At 45.0% G+C, this 21,733-nt stretch overlaps 1 protein-coding gene across 6 annotated transcripts in view; it reads left to right on the top strand.

The window, feature by feature from the left end:
- POMT2 (protein O-mannosyltransferase 2) overlaps positions 1-19,758 on the top strand; it is a 46,193-nt gene extending 26,435 nt beyond the window's left edge. For all 6 annotated transcript variants that reach the window (XM_054026529.1, XM_054026528.1, XM_054026527.1 and 3 more), the window contains 9 exons: positions 13-164; positions 3,726-3,817; positions 5,135-5,211; positions 8,501-8,572; positions 8,855-8,914; positions 9,120-9,225; positions 12,108-12,248; positions 13,542-13,653; positions 14,225-19,758. In XM_054026529.1, coding sequence (XP_053882504.1) covers positions 13-164; positions 3,726-3,817; positions 5,135-5,211; positions 8,501-8,572; positions 8,855-8,914; positions 9,120-9,225; positions 12,108-12,248; positions 13,542-13,653; positions 14,225-14,330 — 918 coding nt within the window. In that variant the 3' untranslated portion in view covers positions 14,331-19,758. The remainder of the gene's footprint in view (positions 1-12; positions 165-3,725; positions 3,818-5,134; positions 5,212-8,500; positions 8,573-8,854; positions 8,915-9,119; positions 9,226-12,107; positions 12,249-13,541; positions 13,654-14,224) is intronic.
- The last annotated feature ends 1,975 nt before the right edge of the window (positions 19,759-21,733 follow it).

The raw sequence follows: 21,733 nt of genomic DNA, 5'->3' as shown, positions 1-21,733 counted from the left end.
TTTGAACGGTAGAATGGAACAGGAGATGCCAACGATTTTTGGCGGATTGAGGTGGTGGGCAGGAAGGCTGGGAAACGCATTAAAGTCCTACGGAGTCAGATCCGACTGACCCATCTGGCCACAGGATGCATACTTGGGTCCTCTGGGAAGACGCTGCCAAAATGGTAAATAATCTCTGAGCCTCGCTTGTGATGCTTCCTGCCAAAAGTCTCATGCTAACAGCTGATGTTCCTTTTCTTACACAATTGACACCAGATCCCCTTGTTCAGTGGCACTTTTTAATCTGGACCGGAGAATACACACCTTTATATTTTTCCTCTATTCTTAAAAGGAAAGGGGTGTCTGAAAAGTAGAAAATCAGAGTGAAATCTTGGATGAGGGTTATGAAATCTACTACAGTGAAGGGGCTAGCAAATGGCACTTCTGGAGAATAAAGTTAACCAAAAGGTCCATCCCAGACATCAGCATGGGGGTGTGCTTCAGCCCTGTTCAAGGGGGGCTAGTGTCAGGCATGAGTGATGAGTTCTTTTTCCATAAACCAGTCAATCCTTGGCCTTCGCAAAAAAAAAAAAAAAAAAAAAAAAAAAAAAATTGCCAGCATGGGAGACCGTTGTACTGAGAATGGTTGCAACATAGACCCTTGGAAACTGCGACTCTTACATCACCAGCTCATTTAGCTGTAGGAGCCACCAGTGACCTAAAGGTTGTCCCATTCCACAATCCTCTGAACTATCCAAATCCCTTGCTGTTATATTTATATCGGTTCCTATTCATTTTTTAATGGAAAGACCTGGACCACAAGAGTGTCCCACACCCTTCTCTCCTATGTATGAGCACAGATCTGGAGTATGAGAGCAGATGCAACAAGTGGCTCTGGAAGAGGAAAGGTTTTTATTTGTTCCAGGTCTCTGTAAGTGCACATGCACACTGATAGTGCTCTCACTGATGGTCGGTGATTGAATAGCCTGAGGCATTACAGTCATCAAGACTGTTCCTGTAGGCCCAGTCTCCTGGGAGGTAGCATGTGGAATAAGGCTGATATAAAAAAAGGATCCCAGAGTTTGAACTCATTGTCTCAGAATGGACTGATTGCCTCTGGCATCAGTATTCAAATAAAAAGGAAATATTTTTTTACACAACACAAACTTAGCATGTGGAGCTAATTGTCACAACATTAAAGCCAACTGCATAGCAAAAATACAACATTAAGACAACATTAAAGCCAACTGCATAGCAGAAAGTTTAGACATTTGTATGGATTATGGGATCATCAGCAATTAAGTTGCGATTTTTTTAAATTGCAAGGGATGTAAAGCTCATGCTTCAGGAAGTAAGCCACCTGTAACAGTGAGGATAGGAAGAAACTTCTCCTGTAGGTAGGGTGACCAGATGTTGCGTTTTTAAAGGGACAGTCCAGTATTTAAGCCTACCTGCAAGTGTCCCAATTGTTTCTTAAAAACGGAAAATTGTCCCATATTTTCTGCCCCTCCCTTCCCCCATCAGTCCTGGTGGGTCCTGCTGCTGGCCGGATCCCTGCTTGCCAGCCACTTGCTCACCAGTGGTGGGAGGGATGGTGGGCTGGTCAAGTGGCTGACGGTGGGGGTGGGGATGCAAGGCTGGTGGCGGGGCAAAGATGCAGCATGCAGGGCTGGCTGCTCCTCCTGCTGGTCCTTCAGCACAGCCCCTGCTGAATGCTGGCTCTTAGCCAGCAGGGTCCCGCTCTCCGTCCCGTTTCTGGCTGGCACTGGCTATATGCTGCGAGCTGCAGGGGTTGGTGAGTGTGGGTAGGCGCCAGGCGGCAGCCGGTTACATGTCGCATCTGTTGCCCACCCATTGGCCCTTTAAATGCTTCTCCTCTTGCTGTCCTCTCCCTGCTTTTCCCCTTCACCCCCAACCCTGCTGCTCTTCCATGTCCCTCCCAGCGGGGCACTGTGCAGAGAACCAGCCCCTGGTTGGAGTGCTCAGCTCATCAACAGCCTGGCCAGCAGGCTTCTTCCTTCCCCCGCTGCCTCTGGCTGGGCTGGCGCCCCGGGAAACCTCAAGACCCTCTGTTCCGAGGCGCTGGCCAAGAGAAGCTGAGCCCTGCAGTGCCAAAACCCCGCACAGCGCTGGCACCGGGAAGCCTCTTCACCCCTCAGCTAAGCTCTGGAGTGGCAGAGGGGAAGCGATTTCCAGCCTGTTCGTGCCCCGACCCTGGAGGCGCCACAGCAGCTCCCGGGGCAAGGGCTTAGCACCCTCTTCGCCTGCCCCCCCTCACCCCCCGGGTCCTGCCCCGAGGGAATGTGGGGCTGCTTCATCCCCTAGGCACCCTCCTCTGCTGAGCCCACCTCTCTGGCGGAGTTTGCTAAAGTCCCTGCAGTTCGGTTCCCTGGGCCCTGGTGCACAATGCATCCTTAGGGCTTAACCCTTTCCTGCCTGAGCTGTAGTCAGGGGATAGGAGGCAGCTGGGTTATGTCGGTGGCCAGCAGCAGTCTGGAGATGTTAGCTGCCTTTTGACACTGTGCTGGCAGGAAGGGACAAGCTACTTCCAGCCACACAGGAGCGGTAGGGGTGGGGGAAGAGATGAGCTCTGCAAAGACACAGGCCAGGTCATCCCTTCCTCCCCCTTCCTCCTCCCCTGTGGCTAGAAGCAGCTGGTGTTCCTTCCCACCCACGCAGTGCCGAAAGGCTGCTGCTGGCCACATTCTGGTGTGAACCTTGGCAGAAATCTGGGGAGAGGGCACATGTGACCCTGCATGCCCCTGACATGTTGCTTTGGGAAGACATGGTGCCAGGTACCAGGAGAACGGGTCTTTCCTGGTGCCTCAGCCAGGCCTGGAGGGTGGAGAGCACCAGGCAGGGAGGGTCTGGTCGGTCGGTCGCCCTCCCTGTGTGAGAGAAGTGTATGGGAGTGTGTGTGTTACCCCTCCCAGTGTGTGTGCGTGGGGGTGTGGGCAGTGTGTGACACCTCTCCCCGTGTGAACTCTAAAGCCTTAAAGATATGAAAGTAAATAAAAAGAATCCAACTACGCAGTATTTCTTTTTAATGGGCTCAGTCAACTTGATGTTAATTTGAACATTTATACAATTGATTGCTGTTGAACTCGCTTGAATACGAGTAATTTTACCAGGTGTCCCGTATTCAGCATAAGGAAATATGGTCACCCTACCTATAGGGAGGTTGTTCTGTAGTTTCCCACTTAAGGGTCTCATATTTTTCTGAGCATCTAGTACTGGCTGTTTTGGAGACAGTATAATTGACTAAATGAACGATTGGTCTGATCCATTATGGCAATTCCTTTGTTTCTATAATGGAGTTGCTCTAGGTATGAATTGACTTTTAAAGTAATGGTGACTGCTTTTCCTGGGGAGAATCTAAAAGTTGACTTGAAGTTGATGGGAGCTACAGATACTCAGCTCCTCTGAAAATTAAGCCACATACTTATGTACCTAAATATGGATTTTGGTACCTAATTTGAGGAACCCCAATATGGAAGTGTTGCTCTTCATATATACAGCAGTCTTGTGACCTTAGACACTTTTCAAATCCAGTCCAGTTTCTGTTTATACTCTGTTAAGGGAGGACTTCTGGGTACACAGAAATTAATCTGTTAGGTTGGATGCTGCAGTTGGTGCTAATTTATAGCTGAACTTGGGCAAGGAATGTCAATTTGAATGAAAAATTGAATTGTAAATAGTGGTTCTCCTTCGGGAGATAGGTGATTGACTGTCCTGCTGTTCCTCAGGGGCTGGGAACAGGTGGAAGTCACCTGCACTCCATATGTGAAGGAGACTCCCAATGCCCTTTGGAATGTTGAAGATCACATCAATCCCAAGCGTAAGTGATGAAATCTCTTGGACAATATGCAGGTTGGCTTGTTTGTTTTCAAGGGGGGAGAGTGAGGTTATCAAGAGGTCAGAGCAAAGCACTCAATGTTTGGGATCCCTGGGTTCTGTTCCCAGCTCTGGTGACCTGTTGCATGATCTTGGGCCAGTCACTCTGCCTCCATTTCTGTATTGTAAAATGGGGGGATGGTTAGATATGATGTTTATAAACCACTTTGAGATCCTCAGGACCTGCAGAAGGGTGAAGTATTATAGAAGAGCTGGTCACAACTTGATAGTTAAAGTTGTAAGTGATAATATATGGAGATATACCCATCTCATAGAGCTGGAAGGGACCTTGAAAGGTCATCGAGTCCAGCCCCCTGCCTTCACTAGCAGGACCAAGTACTGATTTTGCCCCAAATCCCCAAGTGGCCCTCTCAAGGATTGAACTCACAATCCTAAGTTTAGCAGGCCAATGCTCAAACCACTGAGCTATCCCTCCCCCAACTATGTTCACTATGAGACTTATTTTAAGCCCCCCTTACAGCTTTTTAATTGAAGGAGCTATTCTGAATGCAAGTGTATAGTAGAAGTTTTTAAATGATTTTTCGCAAGTGTAGGATCTTCACTGTCCTATTCCATACTTGCCTCATTCTCTTTTCCAGGAACATTCCAATAATGAGGTTGCTAGAATTGTGACATGGGGTAAGAATAGAGTTGAGAATGCCAGTTGTGAGACACAGCCCCTCCAGCACAATCCAAAAGTTAGACCTGTGTCACAGCCTTATTCACTGTCTGCTTGGTTTACGTGTTACTCAACACCCTGATTTTTATCACACAACTTGCTTGATTCTGACCTCGTTAAAACCTGCTAACATTTTGCAGCCTTTCAGAAGTACTATATTTCAACCCAAGAGAAATAAATTCTGAGCTGTTCATTTGGTTTGGAGTCTTCTTCCATTGTCATACATTTTGCATTCTCCCGTTCATGGCTGATCTGTGGATAAAGAATAGTCTATGAACAGTGAGGCTCTTATTTCTGCTTAAACACAGAGACTGTTTATTTCAGGGAGTTTTATCTGTTTCTCACGCTTCTGAAAGTACAGTGGGAAATCAAAGAGTAGATCAGTTGTGAAATTCACTTGGGGATACTTTCTTGACTGCAAGAGGTTGTGTTTAGAATATGAATGAAATGCAGTGAGAACCAAGGAGGTACCAGAAGGTTACTCACAGATTTGATACAGGAAGAGAGGGTTTATCATGTGTGTATGTATTAAGGGAAGGTAGCATGTACAGGCTTCTAATTCACCTGTTTTCTTTTCCATAGTACCTAATATCAGTCTGGATGTTCTGAAACCCTCCTTCCCAGAGGTTCTCCTGGAGTCCCACATGGTTATGATCCGGGTAGGGTGGCTTTATTTTAGATTGTCATGTGTGTGTTTGTTTTTTAACTCTTGAGCTAAAAAGAAACATTCTGTACTATGATGTCCAGGGAATAGAAGCAGTCAAGATAGGACAGAATATATATTGGCATAGGTTACAAGGATTTATACTTAGAGAAGAAGGATGGCCTTATGGTTGAAGTTCTAAAATTGTACTTGGAAGATCTAGGTTCAGTTCCTGGCTGTTCCATAGACTTTGTGTGACCTTGGGCAAGTCACTTAATCTCTCTGTGTCTTATGTTCTCTTCTGTAAGACAGGGATATTCGTACTTCCCTACCTCACGGGACGGCTGTAAAGATAAGTTCATTAATGCTCATGAGGCACTCAGGTAGTGCAGTGATGGGGGCCATAAAAGTATGTGGCTAAACACTTGGGGATACATTAACATCTGACGGAAAAAATTAAAAAGACAAAATCCCATTGTTTCAAAAACTCTTCCATGTTCTGTTTTCTGCTTTCCTCTTCACTCATTCTTTGTCACTGAGGATGTTTGCAAAAAAGCAGATTTGTTTCTCTTCAGAGTTTGACTGCTCTTGTAGTCTTCTCACCTGAGACAGTTTTGTATGACCTTGTCTCTTCTCCTTTCTGTGCCTTAGTTTCTCCATCTGTAAAATGTGGACGATACTGACCTCACAAAAGATTCTGAGGCTAATGTGTTGTTTGTAAAGCTCTTTTGAAATGAAAGGGGCTCTAGGAATGCTCAGTAACATTATTCATACTAATCATTTCCATGGCAACCAGTTATAATATTGCTTTAGGTAAGGAAATATCAACGTAACTGTTTCCATAGAAATAATTTTCTTGTCTCGAAATGAGGACTCTTATTTCAGACTGAAGGAAAACCTATAGGAGTAGCTGAGCTGTTAAATAGCTACGATCCTGCTTCTTCCATACACATTCTCAGCAATAAAGAACTGGAGAAGAAAAATGTAGAGAATACTTGGTCTTGGTAGTAAACTGGGAAACATTCACATTTGTGTAGTAATTTTAAGCTATGAGTGTACTCTAGGATGCAGCTACTAGAGGGTGACATGATCATGCTCTTTGATGGACACTCCATCTAGCAAAAAGCATTGATGATGATGACCAACATTCACTGGGGGAGCACATGTGTATATATTCACGCACAAATCTATGTACACAAAGTATTGGGTGGCATTGGGAGAAACGCCTATAGTTAAGCGACGCTTTCTATTATAAGACTTTTTTTCAGTTGGCAAACTTTAACTGAAATTTTCCATGCCAGCTGTCTGCCTTAGGTGGAATTTTACTGAAAGATTTCAGCAAAAGTAATTCAGGCATTTCTCAGAGGTTTGAGGAAAAAAATACTTGTTTTTCCCATATTGCCAAAAAACAACAACCCAAACACCCACTCTTAAAACCATTTAATTGAGAAGCAAATATTGTTTCCATCACTTGAAGCAGCGACTTGAAATTTAGTAGGGGGTTTGTTGTCCTGGTGTCCAGGATATGTCTGTTGCTGTCCCCATGAAAATAACATCATGGGGAGATGGCCTGAGCAGGACTTTCCCTGCAGTTGCTCCTCCTGGTTACCAGGGGCTGCTGTGGCACTAGATATCAGTACTGAGAGCAGATAGACTCTTTCTCGTGTGCTCTCAGTGCTCTCCTTGCTGGCGCCCAGCTGACCCAGGCAACAGGGAGGAGAAAATAACCTGACTGATCTGCAGATGGGTGACATCCAGGCCTGTGGGGGGTTGTGGGGAGAGAGACTGAGACAGGAGTTCAGGGAATAGCAGGAAGACTAGGGTGAACAGCAGTGGGATGATAGGAACTGGGATGAGCAGCTGTGAGCTGTGGGGTGAGGTTATGAGACATGGAGCTGAGGGGAGGCAGAGCAGGGGGAATGGAATGGGTCAAAGCAGGCAGTGGGGAGACTGAGATGAGGACAGACTGGAGGGGTCAGAGGCAGAAGGGGTTAGGCATGGCAGGAGCAGATACAGAATGGTTCTTAACCACTAGAGTCCACTCCCCTCAGATCCTGGAATGGAACCCAGGGTTCCTGAGTCTCAGTATTCCTCTGCTGTAAACCTACTGTCAACATGTGTGACTCCACTCCCTCTAGTGGCCAGCCTCAGGAGTCCTGTGGAAAAAATATTATGGGATCATGTAATTAAAGACATTATTGTAACGCATATGCACAAGAGGGCTGAATTAAGGTTACATAGGCAACCTTAATTCTGTCATTTCCTAACTTTTGAGTGCTTGCTTGTGTACTATTCTCTTACTGTAGTTTTCTATGTGTACTTCTTTTATAGAAACTATGAAAGGAGAATTGTTTGAAAACTGATTAAATACTTTGGACCAAATTTTCAAATCACAGCCTCTGATACTCCATGTCCAGGTTTTCATTTCCGAGGTTCTGTACGCTTGGCTGTGTGCATGCAGTTTAGGGCATTAAATAGCCATTTTGCTGGTACAAATAATCAGGCATGGAAAGTTGCTTGCATACTTTTAGAGGATGCAGACTCTGAATCTAATCCTTTATTTACCATCAGGTGTTAGCTGCTTCACAGGTCACTGCTTCATGTAAATCTTGGGCCAGGTTTAGTGCTGGCAGTTACTGTGAAGCTCCTTGCCCAGCTCCTTCTCTCTCTAGGTGATATAGAGCCTAGTGCTTGGTTTATATCTGGAGTTTAGTGGAAAGGTCTCAGATTCAAACCAGTATACTTTACCTGCGTTCTGAAGATGGTGGGCTTACTTCCTGATGTTTAACAGCCTTAGAGCAGAGTTGTTGTCTTTCCAGTGTCGTACAATTGGTGCAATTAGAGGGAGAGGCTTCCAGATACACAGCAATATATATGGAATGGGGACCTAAACTTGGTCTCTGATTGTGATCTGCGGGTCAGCCTGGCATCTATCTATCTTACTGGTGCATGAAGCAGTCCCCAGGAAATTTTTTGCCATCACTGCATGCTGCTGTAATGAGAGAACAGAGTAAGGAAAGGGATGTGACTTACAATAAAGTGAAATAGTTGTGAGGATTTCCAGGAGCTAATCTCCTGCAAAGTAATGGGGTAGTAGGAGCACTAGCAAAGCCTGACGTTCAAATCTAGGTGCTCCTGAAAGGGCTTAACCGTCCTAGGGCATTTGCTTCTGCACACCTGTGAACATATCAGAAACAGGGTTATTCTTCCTATGCCCCTGAAATTCTTCCTAGACAGAGAGCTGCCATGCAGGACTTGCAGCACAACCGCCTATTGACTGTAATTTTCTTCTCAACCTCCTATAGGGAAACAGTGGCCTCAAACCAAAGGAGAATGAAGTCACATCCAAGCCTTGGCACTGGCCCATCAACTACCAGGTATGCTGACAAATCCACCTTCCTGTCTGATTGCAAGTGCTTTTGATAGGAGTATGGCATCCAAACTGTAGAGCTGTGGGGCTGCATCTCTTTATTAAAATGCATGACTACATTTCAGCCGCTGCTGAAATAACCTTTTTGTTGGCAAGAGAAGGAACTTATCTCACCTTTCTCACTGCTCACTCTCTGTGGAAGCCTCAGTAAGTTTGAAGGTTGATGTGGGCTCACTAGGCACAAACCTATTTTAATTTCCTCTGATACCCTTTCCCTGTTCCTCCTCAGGGCCTGCGTTTCTCTGGAGTCAACGAAACAGATTATCGAGTTTATTTGCTGGGGAACCCGGTAAGTGGGGGATTTGCAAAACAAGTGACTTCTGCCTTTAGCAAATATTTAGTTTTCTCCTGGCTTTCCCAGAGACAGTGGCTCCCTGCCTTTCTCTTCTCTAGCTGCTTTCTTCCCCTTCTCTTCTGTGGTTTCATTTAGCTTTCCATCATGTCTTATGCACACTCTGCTACTTCTATCTCCTCCTTTCCTCTTTCCCACACAGGTGGTCTGGTGGCTGAATCTGGTCACTATTGGATTGTACCTCCTAATGGCAACTTGTGCTATTGTGGCCATGAAGAGGGGAGTTCAGCTGACAGCTGAATTCAAAGGTAAGTCCAGCTCTCCTACCCTATTGCATTTGTAGGCTTCACTGTTGTGACAGTTTATCATCCTGCTTTTCTGCTGCAGGAAAGCAGATTCTCTCTCTGCTCTGGAACATCAGACCACTCAGAAATTGAACAAAATGTGTTCAAGAGGAACATGACAGCAATGAGTACAAGTATTTAAAATGTATAGTGCTATAGAAATGCTAAATCTTATACCTGGAAGGATGTAAATGCCAAGGAAAGGGAGAGGAATTAACAGTATTTTCAGGCTGTAAAGGACCATTATGAAAATCTTTTCTGACCTGCATAACACAGGGTACAGATTTCACTTGGATATCTCATCTAGCCCAACAAATTTAAATTGAATTAAAGCATATATTTTAGAAAGACATCAGCCTTGATTTAAAGTCCGTTTTTAAGAATTGTTCATATAAGTCCAAGGGGTTGTAACTAAGAAGAGTGGGATGAAATTAAAAACCAGGTAAATTTAGGTAAAATATCCAGAAAATCATCCTGACACTGAGATATACAAAACTATGGAACAGTCTTTCCAGGAAAAATGCAGGAAGCCCCATTCCTCAACTCATATAAAACTGGACTGGACAGTGCTCTAGTAAAAATCCTGTAGGGAGAAATCCTACATTTGCTCAAAGGGGGATGGTCTATTGGATCCCTCTCTGGTTCGTGACTGTGTGATATGTCCTGTATTAATATTACACATCTGTCTTGAAAGGAGAAATGCTAGCTAGTGCCCATTAGGGAGCTGACAGAGAGAGGGTACTAGGAGGAGGATATTAACAGCCCTTTCTCCTTCCTTAGCCTCTTCCATCCACAGGTTACAAAGCACTTCACAAACCCTAAGGAATCCAGTCTCACAATATCCCTCTGACATAGATCAGTGTTTCACCTATTTTACAGATAATTGGGTAGGAAATGAGGTACAGAAAGGTGAAGTGATTTTTAGCTAAGGTCACTGAGGTTACATCTACATGGTGATAAAAGACCCGTGGCAGGCATAGATCAGCTCAGGGGTTATAAAATTGCAATGTAAACCTCCTGGAGCCCAGGTTCTGACACTCTGAGTGAGGAGGGTCTCAGAGCCCAAGATCCAGCCTGAGCCCAAATGTCTACACTGCAATTTTTAGCCCTACAGCCTGAGTCCTGAAAGCCCAAGTCAGCTGGCCTGGGCTTGGAGACTCGGTACTTCACGTTTTTTATCGCAGTGTAGACACACCTATAGTGAGTTATTGACTGAGCTGGAAATAGGATCCTGGTCTTCTGCTCCTGTTCCCCTGGTTCTAAATACTAGACCACATTCCTTTCCAGGGAATGGGCTGACAGTGAGGATCAGGGATGGCTGTCAAGCTACTCCAGAGAGAATCCTAGAAATCAGAGATTGAAAAGACCTGTTAAGCCTCATCTAGTCCATTGTCCTGTGCCACTGCAGGATTAGTCCTTACAGGACCCCATGTTAGCAAGACCAGCCAGGTCTGTGACCAGGTCTTCTGCAGGTCCATCTTGTATGGCTTTTCCAGTATCTATTCATTGAGGAAGACGCTATTGGTAGGTATTTCTGTGCAATACATTTTCTGCATGAATAATGCAGGTGGGATATTGTGGGTAACCTTGTGTTACCTGCACAATCTGGGGCACCCTGCCTATACCCTACTGAGAGCTCAAGGCATCACCCAGTTAATTTAGGCACTCCCACCCTTTCCCTTCCAAAGGTTCAGGGCATAAGGCACCTACTCTTACCCATGCGGCTCAGGGAGAAACCTGGTCAGTTTAAGTACCTGCCTTTATTCATAGGGCCAAGGACTCTACGGGTCTGCAGGATCTTTTCCCAGCGAAAGAGCCTTACCCAACTGTGCTCTAAACATCTATTTATTAGCAAGACCCAGAGAATACATATACTAAATAAATCTATTATGCTCACCACTCCCAATATATAGACAAATTTCATCTGATGGCCAGTCATGATCCACTCGTCTGGGGGTTGCCAGCGATGCCTCTGCATGTCACAGTCATGCAGAGGGTTTGATGTCTTGCAGCTTCTTGTTGTACTGCAGTACAGAGTTGATTCCCAAAGAGTATTGATTTTCATTTACATTATATAGATAAAACTATCTATCTCCTTCAAATTTAATAAGCCTGTCACATTATCCCACACCCTCACATAACAAAAATTTTAACCAATTACACACTGGTCCCTATGTGTCCTTCTTCCTGTCCAAGTTTTTTACATTTAATCTTTCATGTCCAAATTGTAACGTATTTGTGACCTTTTCTGTTTGTGCAGGTGGTCAGCATAAATTTGTGTGTCAGAACTTATCTTATACCATTTGTTGAGTCTCTCTCTGTACCTAAAACTTTCCAATGCCTGGGTGTCTCTGCTTTACAACCATGGTGGTTATAACTCTTGTTAGGAACATTCCAGAGGTGGGGGTGCTTTATCAGCAGCAGATCATTCTTTTTTTTTTTTTTTTTTCTTTCAATTTCAGTGATGATCTCCCTGAGTTTCACCCAAGGCTGGTTTAATATGGGGAGGAGTGCGGGGTTTGATTAGATCATAGAATATCAGGGTTGGAAGGGACCTCAGGAGGTCATCTAGTCCATCCCCCTGCTCAAATCAGGACCAATCCCCAACTGACTCAGACAGATTTTTGCCCCAGATCCCTAAATGGCCCCCTCAAGGATTGAATTCACAACCCTGCTAAACCCAGTGCTCAAACCACTGAGCTATCCCTCCTCCCAACACTTGGAACGTAGACCTGCTAAGCCTGTTCCTGCCAATCTTACTGGTGTTCACACTCTGCCTCCTTGGTGTCGAGGTTTGAACCAGCGTTGTGAAGTTTCATCTACTGAAGTGTGTGTTTGTGTTTCAGAGCTCTCTGAAGTCTTACTACATAGTGGAGGGAAGATCATGCTGGGCTGGCTCCTCCATTACCTCCCTTTCTTCATGATGGGCAGAGTCCTCTACTTTCATCATTACTTTCCTGCCATGCTTTTCTCTAGCATGTTGACAGGTAAATACTGCAAAGCAGAGACCTTGAAGGTAGAGGGGAGTAGGAGGCGAGCTGAGTTGGAAGGGGTATTTTTAAAGTGACATAACTAAGAAATGGATTTCTTTTTTCTTTCGGCTCTCTGGTTCAGGGCTAGTGCTTGGAAGTGTGTACTGGTTCAAAAGTGTTTTTAGCCCTAGCTGCTTAAGGCTTGGTCTACACTACCCCCCCTAATTCGAACTAAGGTACGCAACTTCAGCTACGTGAATAACGTAGCTGAAGTCGAAGTACCTTAGTTCGAACTTACCTTGGTCCACACGCGGCAGGCAGGCTCCCCCGTCGACTCCGCGGTACTCCTCTCGCCGAGCTGGAGTACCGCAGTCGACGGCAAGCACTTCCGGGTTCGACTTATCGCGTCCAGACTAGACGCGATAAGTCGAACCCAGAACTTCGATTTCCAGCCGTCGAACTAGCTGGTAAGTGTAGCCAAGGCCTAAGACAGCGAACCCTATACAATTGTCATTTGGATTACCATCTTGATTTGACCTCAGAGAGGCTGCGGCGCTAGTTGATAGGGCATTGGACTGGGATTTAGGAGACCTGGCTTCTTTTCCCTGCTTTGCCACTTTCTTGCTATGTGACTTGGGTGAGTCATTTCACCTCTCCTTGACTCTGTTAGCTCCCTTTCTGTTCTGTATCTTGTCTGTTTAGAGTTCTTCAGGATAGGGACCGTCTCTTACTATGTTTTTGTATAGTGCTTTGTAATGGGGCCTTGATCTCAGTTGGGACCTCTATATACTACTGTAATACAAACGATATATTAAAATAATCCATTTCAATTCCAACATGATTTTTAGCAGTCACTGTCTTCAGACCACTAAGAAATAAAGTTTTATGACTCTGTAAACTGGAAGGCCCTGTTCTCAAATGGTATAAAGCATTAATCTCTGACCCTGGTAGTACATGAGCCTTCAGCTACTAAAATCATGCTGCACTTGAAATGGAGGAGACAGAAGAAGCAAGATAGTAACTGGAATTATGTAATTTTGTGGTCTGATACCTCTAGCAGTCAGGACTAATCTAAAGTATTTTATTCCAGTGGGAATGTTGGGAAAACCAAATTTCTAGTGATAGAAAGCTTCACTTCTTGTGCTAAGGGTTGATAAGAGATCAGACTTTAAAAACAGAATTGGTCCTTTGTTCATATAGAGTTTTATCAGCATTTGTTTGTGACTGAGTGTAGCAAATATAGCCTGCATCTCTCTCCTGGCTTCCGACATGGTGCCTCTAGTTATGAATTTTATTTTCTTCTCCTAGGAATTACATGGGACACGTTGCTGAAGTTCTGTGCTGGGCGCCTGTCCTGCTCCATGGGGAGGAGGGTGTATACATATGGGACGCTGGCACTGATGTTGCTCATCGTGTACAGGTGACAGAGCTAGAAGCTGAGCTGCTCCTGCATGTAAAACAACATCTGTTGTCTCAGTGGAAGTGTTGGCTCCTTGACACATGTTGTTTTTAACTTTTCACTCTCCCAACTCCTTTCCCCTTTTTTTACTCTGCTAAACTCTCGGATAGCAACAAACTCAGCCCTGAACCCTTCATATGAACCAGATTCAGCTTTGACAGCTTTTGTCCATTTCCTGGTAATGACTTTGCAGAAACCTTTTCATTACAGGGAGTCTCTTTGTTTAACCCCGGAGCTCAGTGGGTACAAATGCTGGTCAGCTAGACTGGCTCCCTTCTTCCCCACAGCTTAGCAGATACAGACTCTGATCCCCATCCCTCATGGTGCCAGACCATCAGTCTATGCTATACTTTAAAAATGTATTGATTAAACATGTTTATAGGCTTCCCAATCCCACCCCACCCATGGTAAGGCCATGTACCTGGCTGTATTAATGTTGTTGAGCGGGAGGGAGAGAGCCCCAAATGGAATCTAAAGCAGCCCAAATATGCAGTTAATCAGAATTTGACTGGTGTTTTGATCTTCTCCACAGCTTCTACCTCTTCCATCCTCTGTCCTATGGGATGGTGGGACCTATGGCTTCAGATCCCAACAGCCCAATGGCAGGGCTCAGGTGGCTGGAATCATGGGAGTTCTAGAGCCGGCAGGAGGCAGCCTGGAACAAGGGAATAAGAAACACAAGAACTATCAAGTGTCAAGCTGACTCTTGGGCACTTTGAGTCAAATTGCTGTGAAGCACCACTCTGGAGAACTCTGGAGAATCTGCTCCCCATAGTAGCCCATTGTCTCATCACTGGTTTGCACAGTCTGAGCCTTGGCAGAGGATGACCACAAGAAAGACCCTCTGAGTAAGACTCCAGCCATAGGTCCAGTAGATTCTATTTCCGAGGCCAGATACTGCTCAGAAAGAAGACCTGGGTCCTCCGAGCAATGTGTCTTAGAATTTGTACAGTCATACTTTGGCCTTGCTTTGGCCTGTCTAGCAGCCACACTGGTGTGATTTGGAGGAGTATGTGTTTATATCTGTTGGAGGGTGAGGTTGCACACGTCTGTCTTTGTCTCTGTTCATATGAAAATCACTTGATTGCAGGAAAGAACTGACTGTAGAAAACACAGTGTCCTGAGACATTAAGGATCTTTTCATATTTAATAACTTTTATTAGTGGTGTTTTATATATATTTTGGAGAATGTCTGGGAACCGCCCTGTCCTAGCCATTTGCATTTCACTGATCTGATGCTGTGTTTCTAGTACCTGGCCGAACTGAAAGTCTCTGTGGCCTGAACCCTCCATAAGCCATCGTGCCTTGCCTGTCTCCCAGGCCCTTTGCAAACAGAAGGATTGTTTATCCTTGCATATCCCCTTGCTTTCAGGCCACCTGTAACCACTTATAATAATCACTGTGTAGCTACCTGGCAAACCTCATGACAGCTCAGAGCCAGACAGTTCCAGTTCATCAGTCTTGCAATTCTGCCACAAGATGCTAAGACGCCCCAAAGATAATTACAGTGAGAGCAGCAAGTTTCTTTTATTGCTTGTCTTGGGTTCTTTGATGTAAGGGCCAGCCTCTTTGGGGATGCACAGATAGGGAACCCTTTCTGACAGCTGTCATTCATCCTTTGATACCAGCAGTTCTACTGCCAGTAACTCTGCGTTGTGTGAGGAAGCTGAGACTTAGCAGTCACTGGAATCTGCAAAGCCTGCTGCTAGATCTGGGGTATTTAACCATTAATATTCCTCTGCTGAAGGCAGGTTTCTTCTAATGGGAAACTGCACTTCTTGTTGTTATGATAAACTGCCAGGCAAATGAGAAGGGTGGGGGTGGAGGGAGAGAGAGAAACCAGAACAAAAACTCTTTGCTTGTCTGGTGAAGAGAGCTCTCTGATGCTGAATCCATCCCTTCCCAGGCAGTGAGGGTGGGAGGGAAGGGACCTGGTCCTCAAACAGGTGTGGGGAAGTTTTTAATGAGGTATCTATTCCTTTCTTCCTTCCCCCAAATGTTCCTTTTGTTCCACTTCTTTCCCCTAAGGTCCTTTCTTTCCCTTCAGTTCACTACTACTGTCCTGTAGCATCCAAAACAAATTGCCTTGAGTCCCAGCTGTGTGTGTCCTTTGAGGGAGCAAGGTTTGCAAGGCAATTTTGCATATGTATCAAGACGATCAAGCCCTTCATTTCAGATTCCCTGCTTTGCCTCTCAACCCTGCTCCTGAATATGTATTGGGTGAGTATCAGTAACAGGTGAGTGTGTCTGAGTTTTAAAGATGAGTTCTGCTATACTCCCTCTCCACTCTCCATGGATTCCAATGCGTTATCTGTAACACGAAAGGCTGTTGGCATGGAGATTGTGCTAACATCCCCAGACCAGGCTGGATGGCTGTGCTGTATGCTGGGCTGAGGCTTAGTTCAGACCTGCTGTCACTTTAATAGAGGAAATGTAGGAATGTTCAGTTAGGCAGCTGCTTGCTATTGTAACATGCTGGCTCAGTATGTCATATCCGCCTCTAGAGGCCAGTCCACATACAAGATAGGAGCCTACTACTGGTACCAGCTCAAGTGGTATAGGCCTTTTGCTTTTGATGCTAAAGGTTTTGAGTTAATCCCCTGCTGACAGTCCATGGTGGGGGGTCATTACTGTAATTAACTGCTGGGTTTGATGATCTCTTTCTATTTACTGTGGTGGGAAGTGCTCCCCTCTGGGTTAGCCAAGGCTGCTCAGAGATGATATGTAGGAAAGGAGGATGAGGGAGAGGGTTGAAAACATCACCAAATCCTGCTTAGTTTGACATGTGGAAAAACAGCAACGGATTATAAACAGGTGGCAATATGACTGGCAGATATTACACTGCCTCATTTTTAATAATGTTATTGGGTATCTTATACTGCCAGTAAGAACATCAGCTTAATGTTGTGATGTCACAAGAGTAGATTTTTCCTGTAGAAGTCACACTGCCAATGGCAGGAAGTGCCAGGGGCTCATGTAAAGGGTGGATTGAGATAGAGGATACCCTCAGGCACTGGGGACCCAGCAGTGATATAAACTTGAACGGCAGCAAACCAGTCCCTTGCTACTGAGAAGTAAGAAATCAGTAGGTACCTATGTAGGATGGTCCCAAAGGTGGTTCACACATCTTTGCCATCATAGGACCTTTTAGCTAAGTCAAAATGTTGATTTAGAAACCTCTATTGATGAGGAGGTGGAGCAGTAAGAACTTCAGGAGAAACATGAGAAAGCTGGGCCTCTCCTTGGTCATTGTTCCTGTCTCCTCTGCTGCACTAATAGGTCTACTTCGGATTTTGGGGGAGCTTGAGTTGGCTAGATGAAAACACCACCTAACTCAATCTCCCTTCCAGCTTTTTGTGCCCAGGTCAACTTCAGTCTCAGTACAAACAAGAGGCTGCTTGTCTTTGGTGCTGGGAGTTTGGATGCCTCACACTGGAAGTTTGACTGGCACAAGAGCTAACCCACTTCTTGGCCCCTGTGCATCCAACTGTCCACATGAGGGGACACATACAAAAAAAATAAATCTAGTTATCCCACAATAATGAACAGCCTGTGACCAGACGCTTGAGTTAGGGTGTTAAAAGGACTGCACTCAGACATTAATAACCAGCTTTTTAAAATGGGTACAGCCTGGCGGTTCATCCTCTGAATTCTAAGAGCCAAGTCCTCAGCTGGTGCAAATTGATGTTGTTCCCTTGTCTTCAGCAGAGCTATGCTGTCTCACCCCAGCTGAGGATCTGACCCTAAATATCTATTTCTTGAAAAATTCACTGGGCCATCACTGAGAACAGAACAACAGTGTCTTTGTGTTTGTGAGCCCTACCAAATCTATTAATTTGTGCTGCCTTTACTGGCACTGCAGCAGCATTTAAGCTTGGACACACTTCCAGAGCTGTGCAGATTTGAAGCAGTGGGTGCAGTGAAACTGACCCTTGCCTTCTCGAGGAGGGAGCTGTTGCTCTGCATTGCCTCTGTTTGGTCAGAGGTCTCCACAAGATCATCTGTAGACTTTCTGCTTGGGTTCTAGGTCTTGATAAACACTAGTTCAATTCAGTCTAGCATTCCTGGCTGTGGAATGAGAGCTGGTTCATCTTGAGGACAACTCATTTGTCCCCTTCCCCAGTCATGTGGAAACAGCTAGTGGTGCTTTCACAGGCCAGAAGATGCTGCTGTCTGGAGCAGCTGCTCCCTATGAGGTTTCCCAGGCAGTCATCCATTATTGTTGGGGATGTCATCAAACTCAATCTGTGAAGCCCAAAATGTAAACATCTGCAGGCTTCAAAATTCCCATTCCTGCTCTTTCCTCAGATTTATACTGTAATACTGTGTTTTCACTTCTCCAGTCTTTGGAGGATACAAAAAAGGGCTTGAGTTCAGCATATCCAGCTTATTTTAGGCATTGCATTCACCTGAATGGAGGTTCTATCAGCAATCACTGCAAGGGCACGCATGCCCATTCCAGCAGCAATGACTGAATTAATTCCACAGGGCTAGGAGCTCGTGTCTGTGGGACAGCTGTGGTCCTGAAAGTGCCTTTGCTTGGGCAGCCATGGAATACTCACAAATAAACACGTCTGCAGCTCATCATCACTATGTGATCCACCTATCCCCAGACCCGCTAGCAGGAAAACCAGCATCAGTCTGATCTGCAGAGAATTTCTTTTGAAGTCTTAATTGAATGGGTTTGTTTTACCGACATGTCAGAACAAATTAATATGATCCAGCTTTTTATATCCCCTTCTGCCCTCCCTTCTCTCCCCCTCACCCCTCCCGAAAGTCCTGTACTCCTTTCTAGGCTGGTCCACTAATCACTGAGCCCTTTGGATGTGCATCCAGTTTCCAGAAGAGCCTGGACCAGAGTTGAGCTGAGCTGCCGTGTCCTGAAGGAACAGAATTCCCGTCAAATGCATGCATGGCAAAGGCCTTGTAGTAGAAAGCTATAATAACTGACTTCTTTAACGGCATCAGCAGAGAGAGTTCAAAGGGTGGGACTCCTGCCAACCTTCCCTCTTGTTTGTGCCTCTGGGAGTCTCATCCAGTGTGTTTCATTGGAGATGAAAGGTGTGCCTGTATTTTCTTCCAAAATGCTCCTATTCATAGCTCTCAAATGTTGGCAGACCTGGTGGCTTCCCTTCCAAGGGTCATGTCCATGTGACTGTTTCTCTGGATGCAATAACCAGCACTGTGTACATGAGCTATGTGCTATGCACTGCTAGAATACCCCTTCTTTTCTACTCTTATGTTCCTACTGGACCCTGAGCATCCTTCCATGGTGGCCCTGTATCGGCATCTGGATGGGACTTCCCCCTTCAGAGCAAATGACCCCTCCTTACTGGTCAGGTGTATGTCATGGTGGGGAGGGAGCTGAGGAATGTTAGAGCATCATAAGGCCCTTTCTCCTTGAGCGGGGAAAGATAGCATCATTATCTATCTCCACAGCATGCCCAGCCCCTTTAAACAGCCTTGAAAAGGAAGAAACCAGGACCGAACTGGATCTGTCTCCATGGCAGTAAGACAAGTCGTATGGCTGTTCCTGTGTTACTTTATTTCTGAAATACACTTCATACTCTGTGTTTGAGGGTCAAGGGCTACTGACTGTTGCACATACTATTTTGGAGGGAGCTAAGGGGGGATATTAGTGCTGAAGCCGCTATTGCTATTTTATTTATGTAGACTCCTAAAAGTTAGGCAGGCAGGTTTACCCTGTCATATTAAGGGAGTGATCTAGGCTCTATCCTGGAAAATTTACCCAAAACTGAACAGAAGTTTGGAGATAAAGTGATGATGGGCTTCTTTTGTGACCCAACCTTCTGCATTATGAACCTTACTAATGCTGCTAATATTAATGTATTTTGGTTGTTTTTGTGTATGTCTCTATACATGTAGTATTTGACTGCAGGCTCCTAATTCTCTTCAATTGCAGAGCAGCGTGGTATACTAAATGCAGTGTATTAAATGGATGGGAGAGAGCTCCCTTGAACTAAAAATCATTTTGTAAAGGAATTCACAGAAAATCAGAGGTAGAATTTGGACTTTAGTTTTGTAATAAATAACTCTTCTTTCAAATGTCTTGTTCTTTTCACTTCTGTATTTTTATTCCCCCCCCCCCTTTACACAGATGTAAAGCTGTGGCATGAAGTTTAAATGCCACAGCTCTGTCACAGAATAAGAGCTAGACCAGTTTCAGTGGTGCCCAGGTGTTCTGCAGTGCAACCTATGGCCACCCTCAATTTTAATACAGAAGGACTACAAGTCCCAGCAGGCGTTTCTTCACCTCAATCTAAACGGTGAATATGTGTAAGTACGGTGCCCATGGAAACGAAGAAGAGCCATTTGGATGAAGATGAAGCATTGCTTGCTAACACTGGTAGTCTTCACAGACCATACCTTCATATAAAAGATGAGACCAGTTGTAATGTGTATAATATGCTTTATGCCATGCCAATTTGGTGTAGCCTTCAGACTCCTCATTGGTTACCTATGAGTCTCGGCTGGGCAAAGCTCAGGTATGTCAAGGAGTCAGATATGCCCAATGATTAAACCTTGTTCCTAGTGGGTATTGGTCCACATTATAAAAAACAATACAAAATTCATTATAAATACAGGCCCGTGCAATGGGACAGGCCCATGTCAGGATGCTGATATGGGCAGTCAGGGCAAAGAGTCAGAATAGGGTCAAACCTGAGGCAGAGCGAAGTGGAGGATTTCGTAGTCAAGTTCCAGGTCAGGGTCGATACCGATGATTGGAGTCCAAGTCATGCTTCAGGGTTTGGGTGATGAGGTAAGTAAGAATCAAACTGAGGCGAGGTCAAAGCCAGGAGTTCAAAAGCAAAGAGCAGAAATGGTCATAGCAGCTCCTGGAGATCCGTGCTGTTGCCTGGAGGCTTCCTGGAATGCCGCTTGGGTTTATATAATCCAGAGCCATGAGGCTGCTGCCTGTCAGACCCTTTGAGGCAGGACTGTCCATGGTTGTCCACAGCGGGTCATGGGTTGTGGAGTGCAGGCTGGTTATATCTGCTGCTTGGTGGCAGCATGGAGGAGTCTGCGGTCTGGCAGCTCTGTGGGCCTGAGTTTGAGACCTGGTGGACCTTACAACTTCTGGACTGCAGTAACAGGAGATGGTGTAGATCAGGACTGGAGCCTCCAAGACTGGAATAGCAGCATAATGCCTGCCTCACATGTCATAGCAGTAAAAAGATTTAAAAGCTTATATCAGTAGTACATTACAGACGTCCATGAATGTTGTGCTAGAACTTCATAAAGTGCAAGTTACTGCACATTTAGAGAGGTGTCCAAGCTGCATCATCTTACTTGAAGAAAGCTCATAATAAAGAGGACAGCATGGAGTAACAAGATAATAAATGGTATGGGAAAGACAGATGTATCAAAATGTTAGTGTTCCTATGGCACCTAAAGGTAAATCTATCATGTGACTGCTAGAAGAGAGATGTTTCACCTTTTCTGTTAACCCAATTCCTTAATTGAGTGGGAGTTGGTTGATTCAGTGATTTAGTGTATCAAATGTTGTATTAAAACCAAACTTGAGGCTCTAGTTGAGGGTGTGCAATAGACCACAACTAGGAATTGTGGGGTAAGCGGAAGAAACACGTGTAAGAGAAGGAGAGCTTGAAGGAGAGCTTATTTTACAAAGAGAGTAGTTACCAGGTAGAGTGGACTTCCAACTGACAGGATAGAACAAAACAGCAGTAGTATAGCTGAAGGAAAAACTGCATATCTCTCTGGAATTTACTAAGATCAGGAACTGTTAGTTTTTGTGTATACGAGTAGCCAACCCCCAGAAAGAGTTGGGGAACTTTTTGCTGAGTAACAGAGTTTTCTTTTTACGTTTCCCTCTTCTTTATCATATATAACTAACATATATAAAGTGTGTGTGTGCAGATAGATCGATGTAGCTCAGCATGTAAAATGTTTAAAAGTAGAATACAAAAGGTCTTCCAGACATGAAGGGCTTGCTGTAGCTGTTCTGTGTTACCTGGCAGGTCTGAAGTGCAATGGCAGATCTGTGTGGAAGAAGTTTGCC

The sequence above is a fragment of the Malaclemys terrapin genome, chromosome 4 (assembly GCF_027887155.1).
Source record: "Malaclemys terrapin pileata isolate rMalTer1 chromosome 4, rMalTer1.hap1, whole genome shotgun sequence".
NCBI classification, from domain to species: Eukaryota; Metazoa; Chordata; order Testudines; family Emydidae; genus Malaclemys; species Malaclemys terrapin.
The sequence above is the reverse complement of the archived record's forward strand: the minus strand, read 5'-3'. Positions and strand labels throughout refer to the sequence as shown.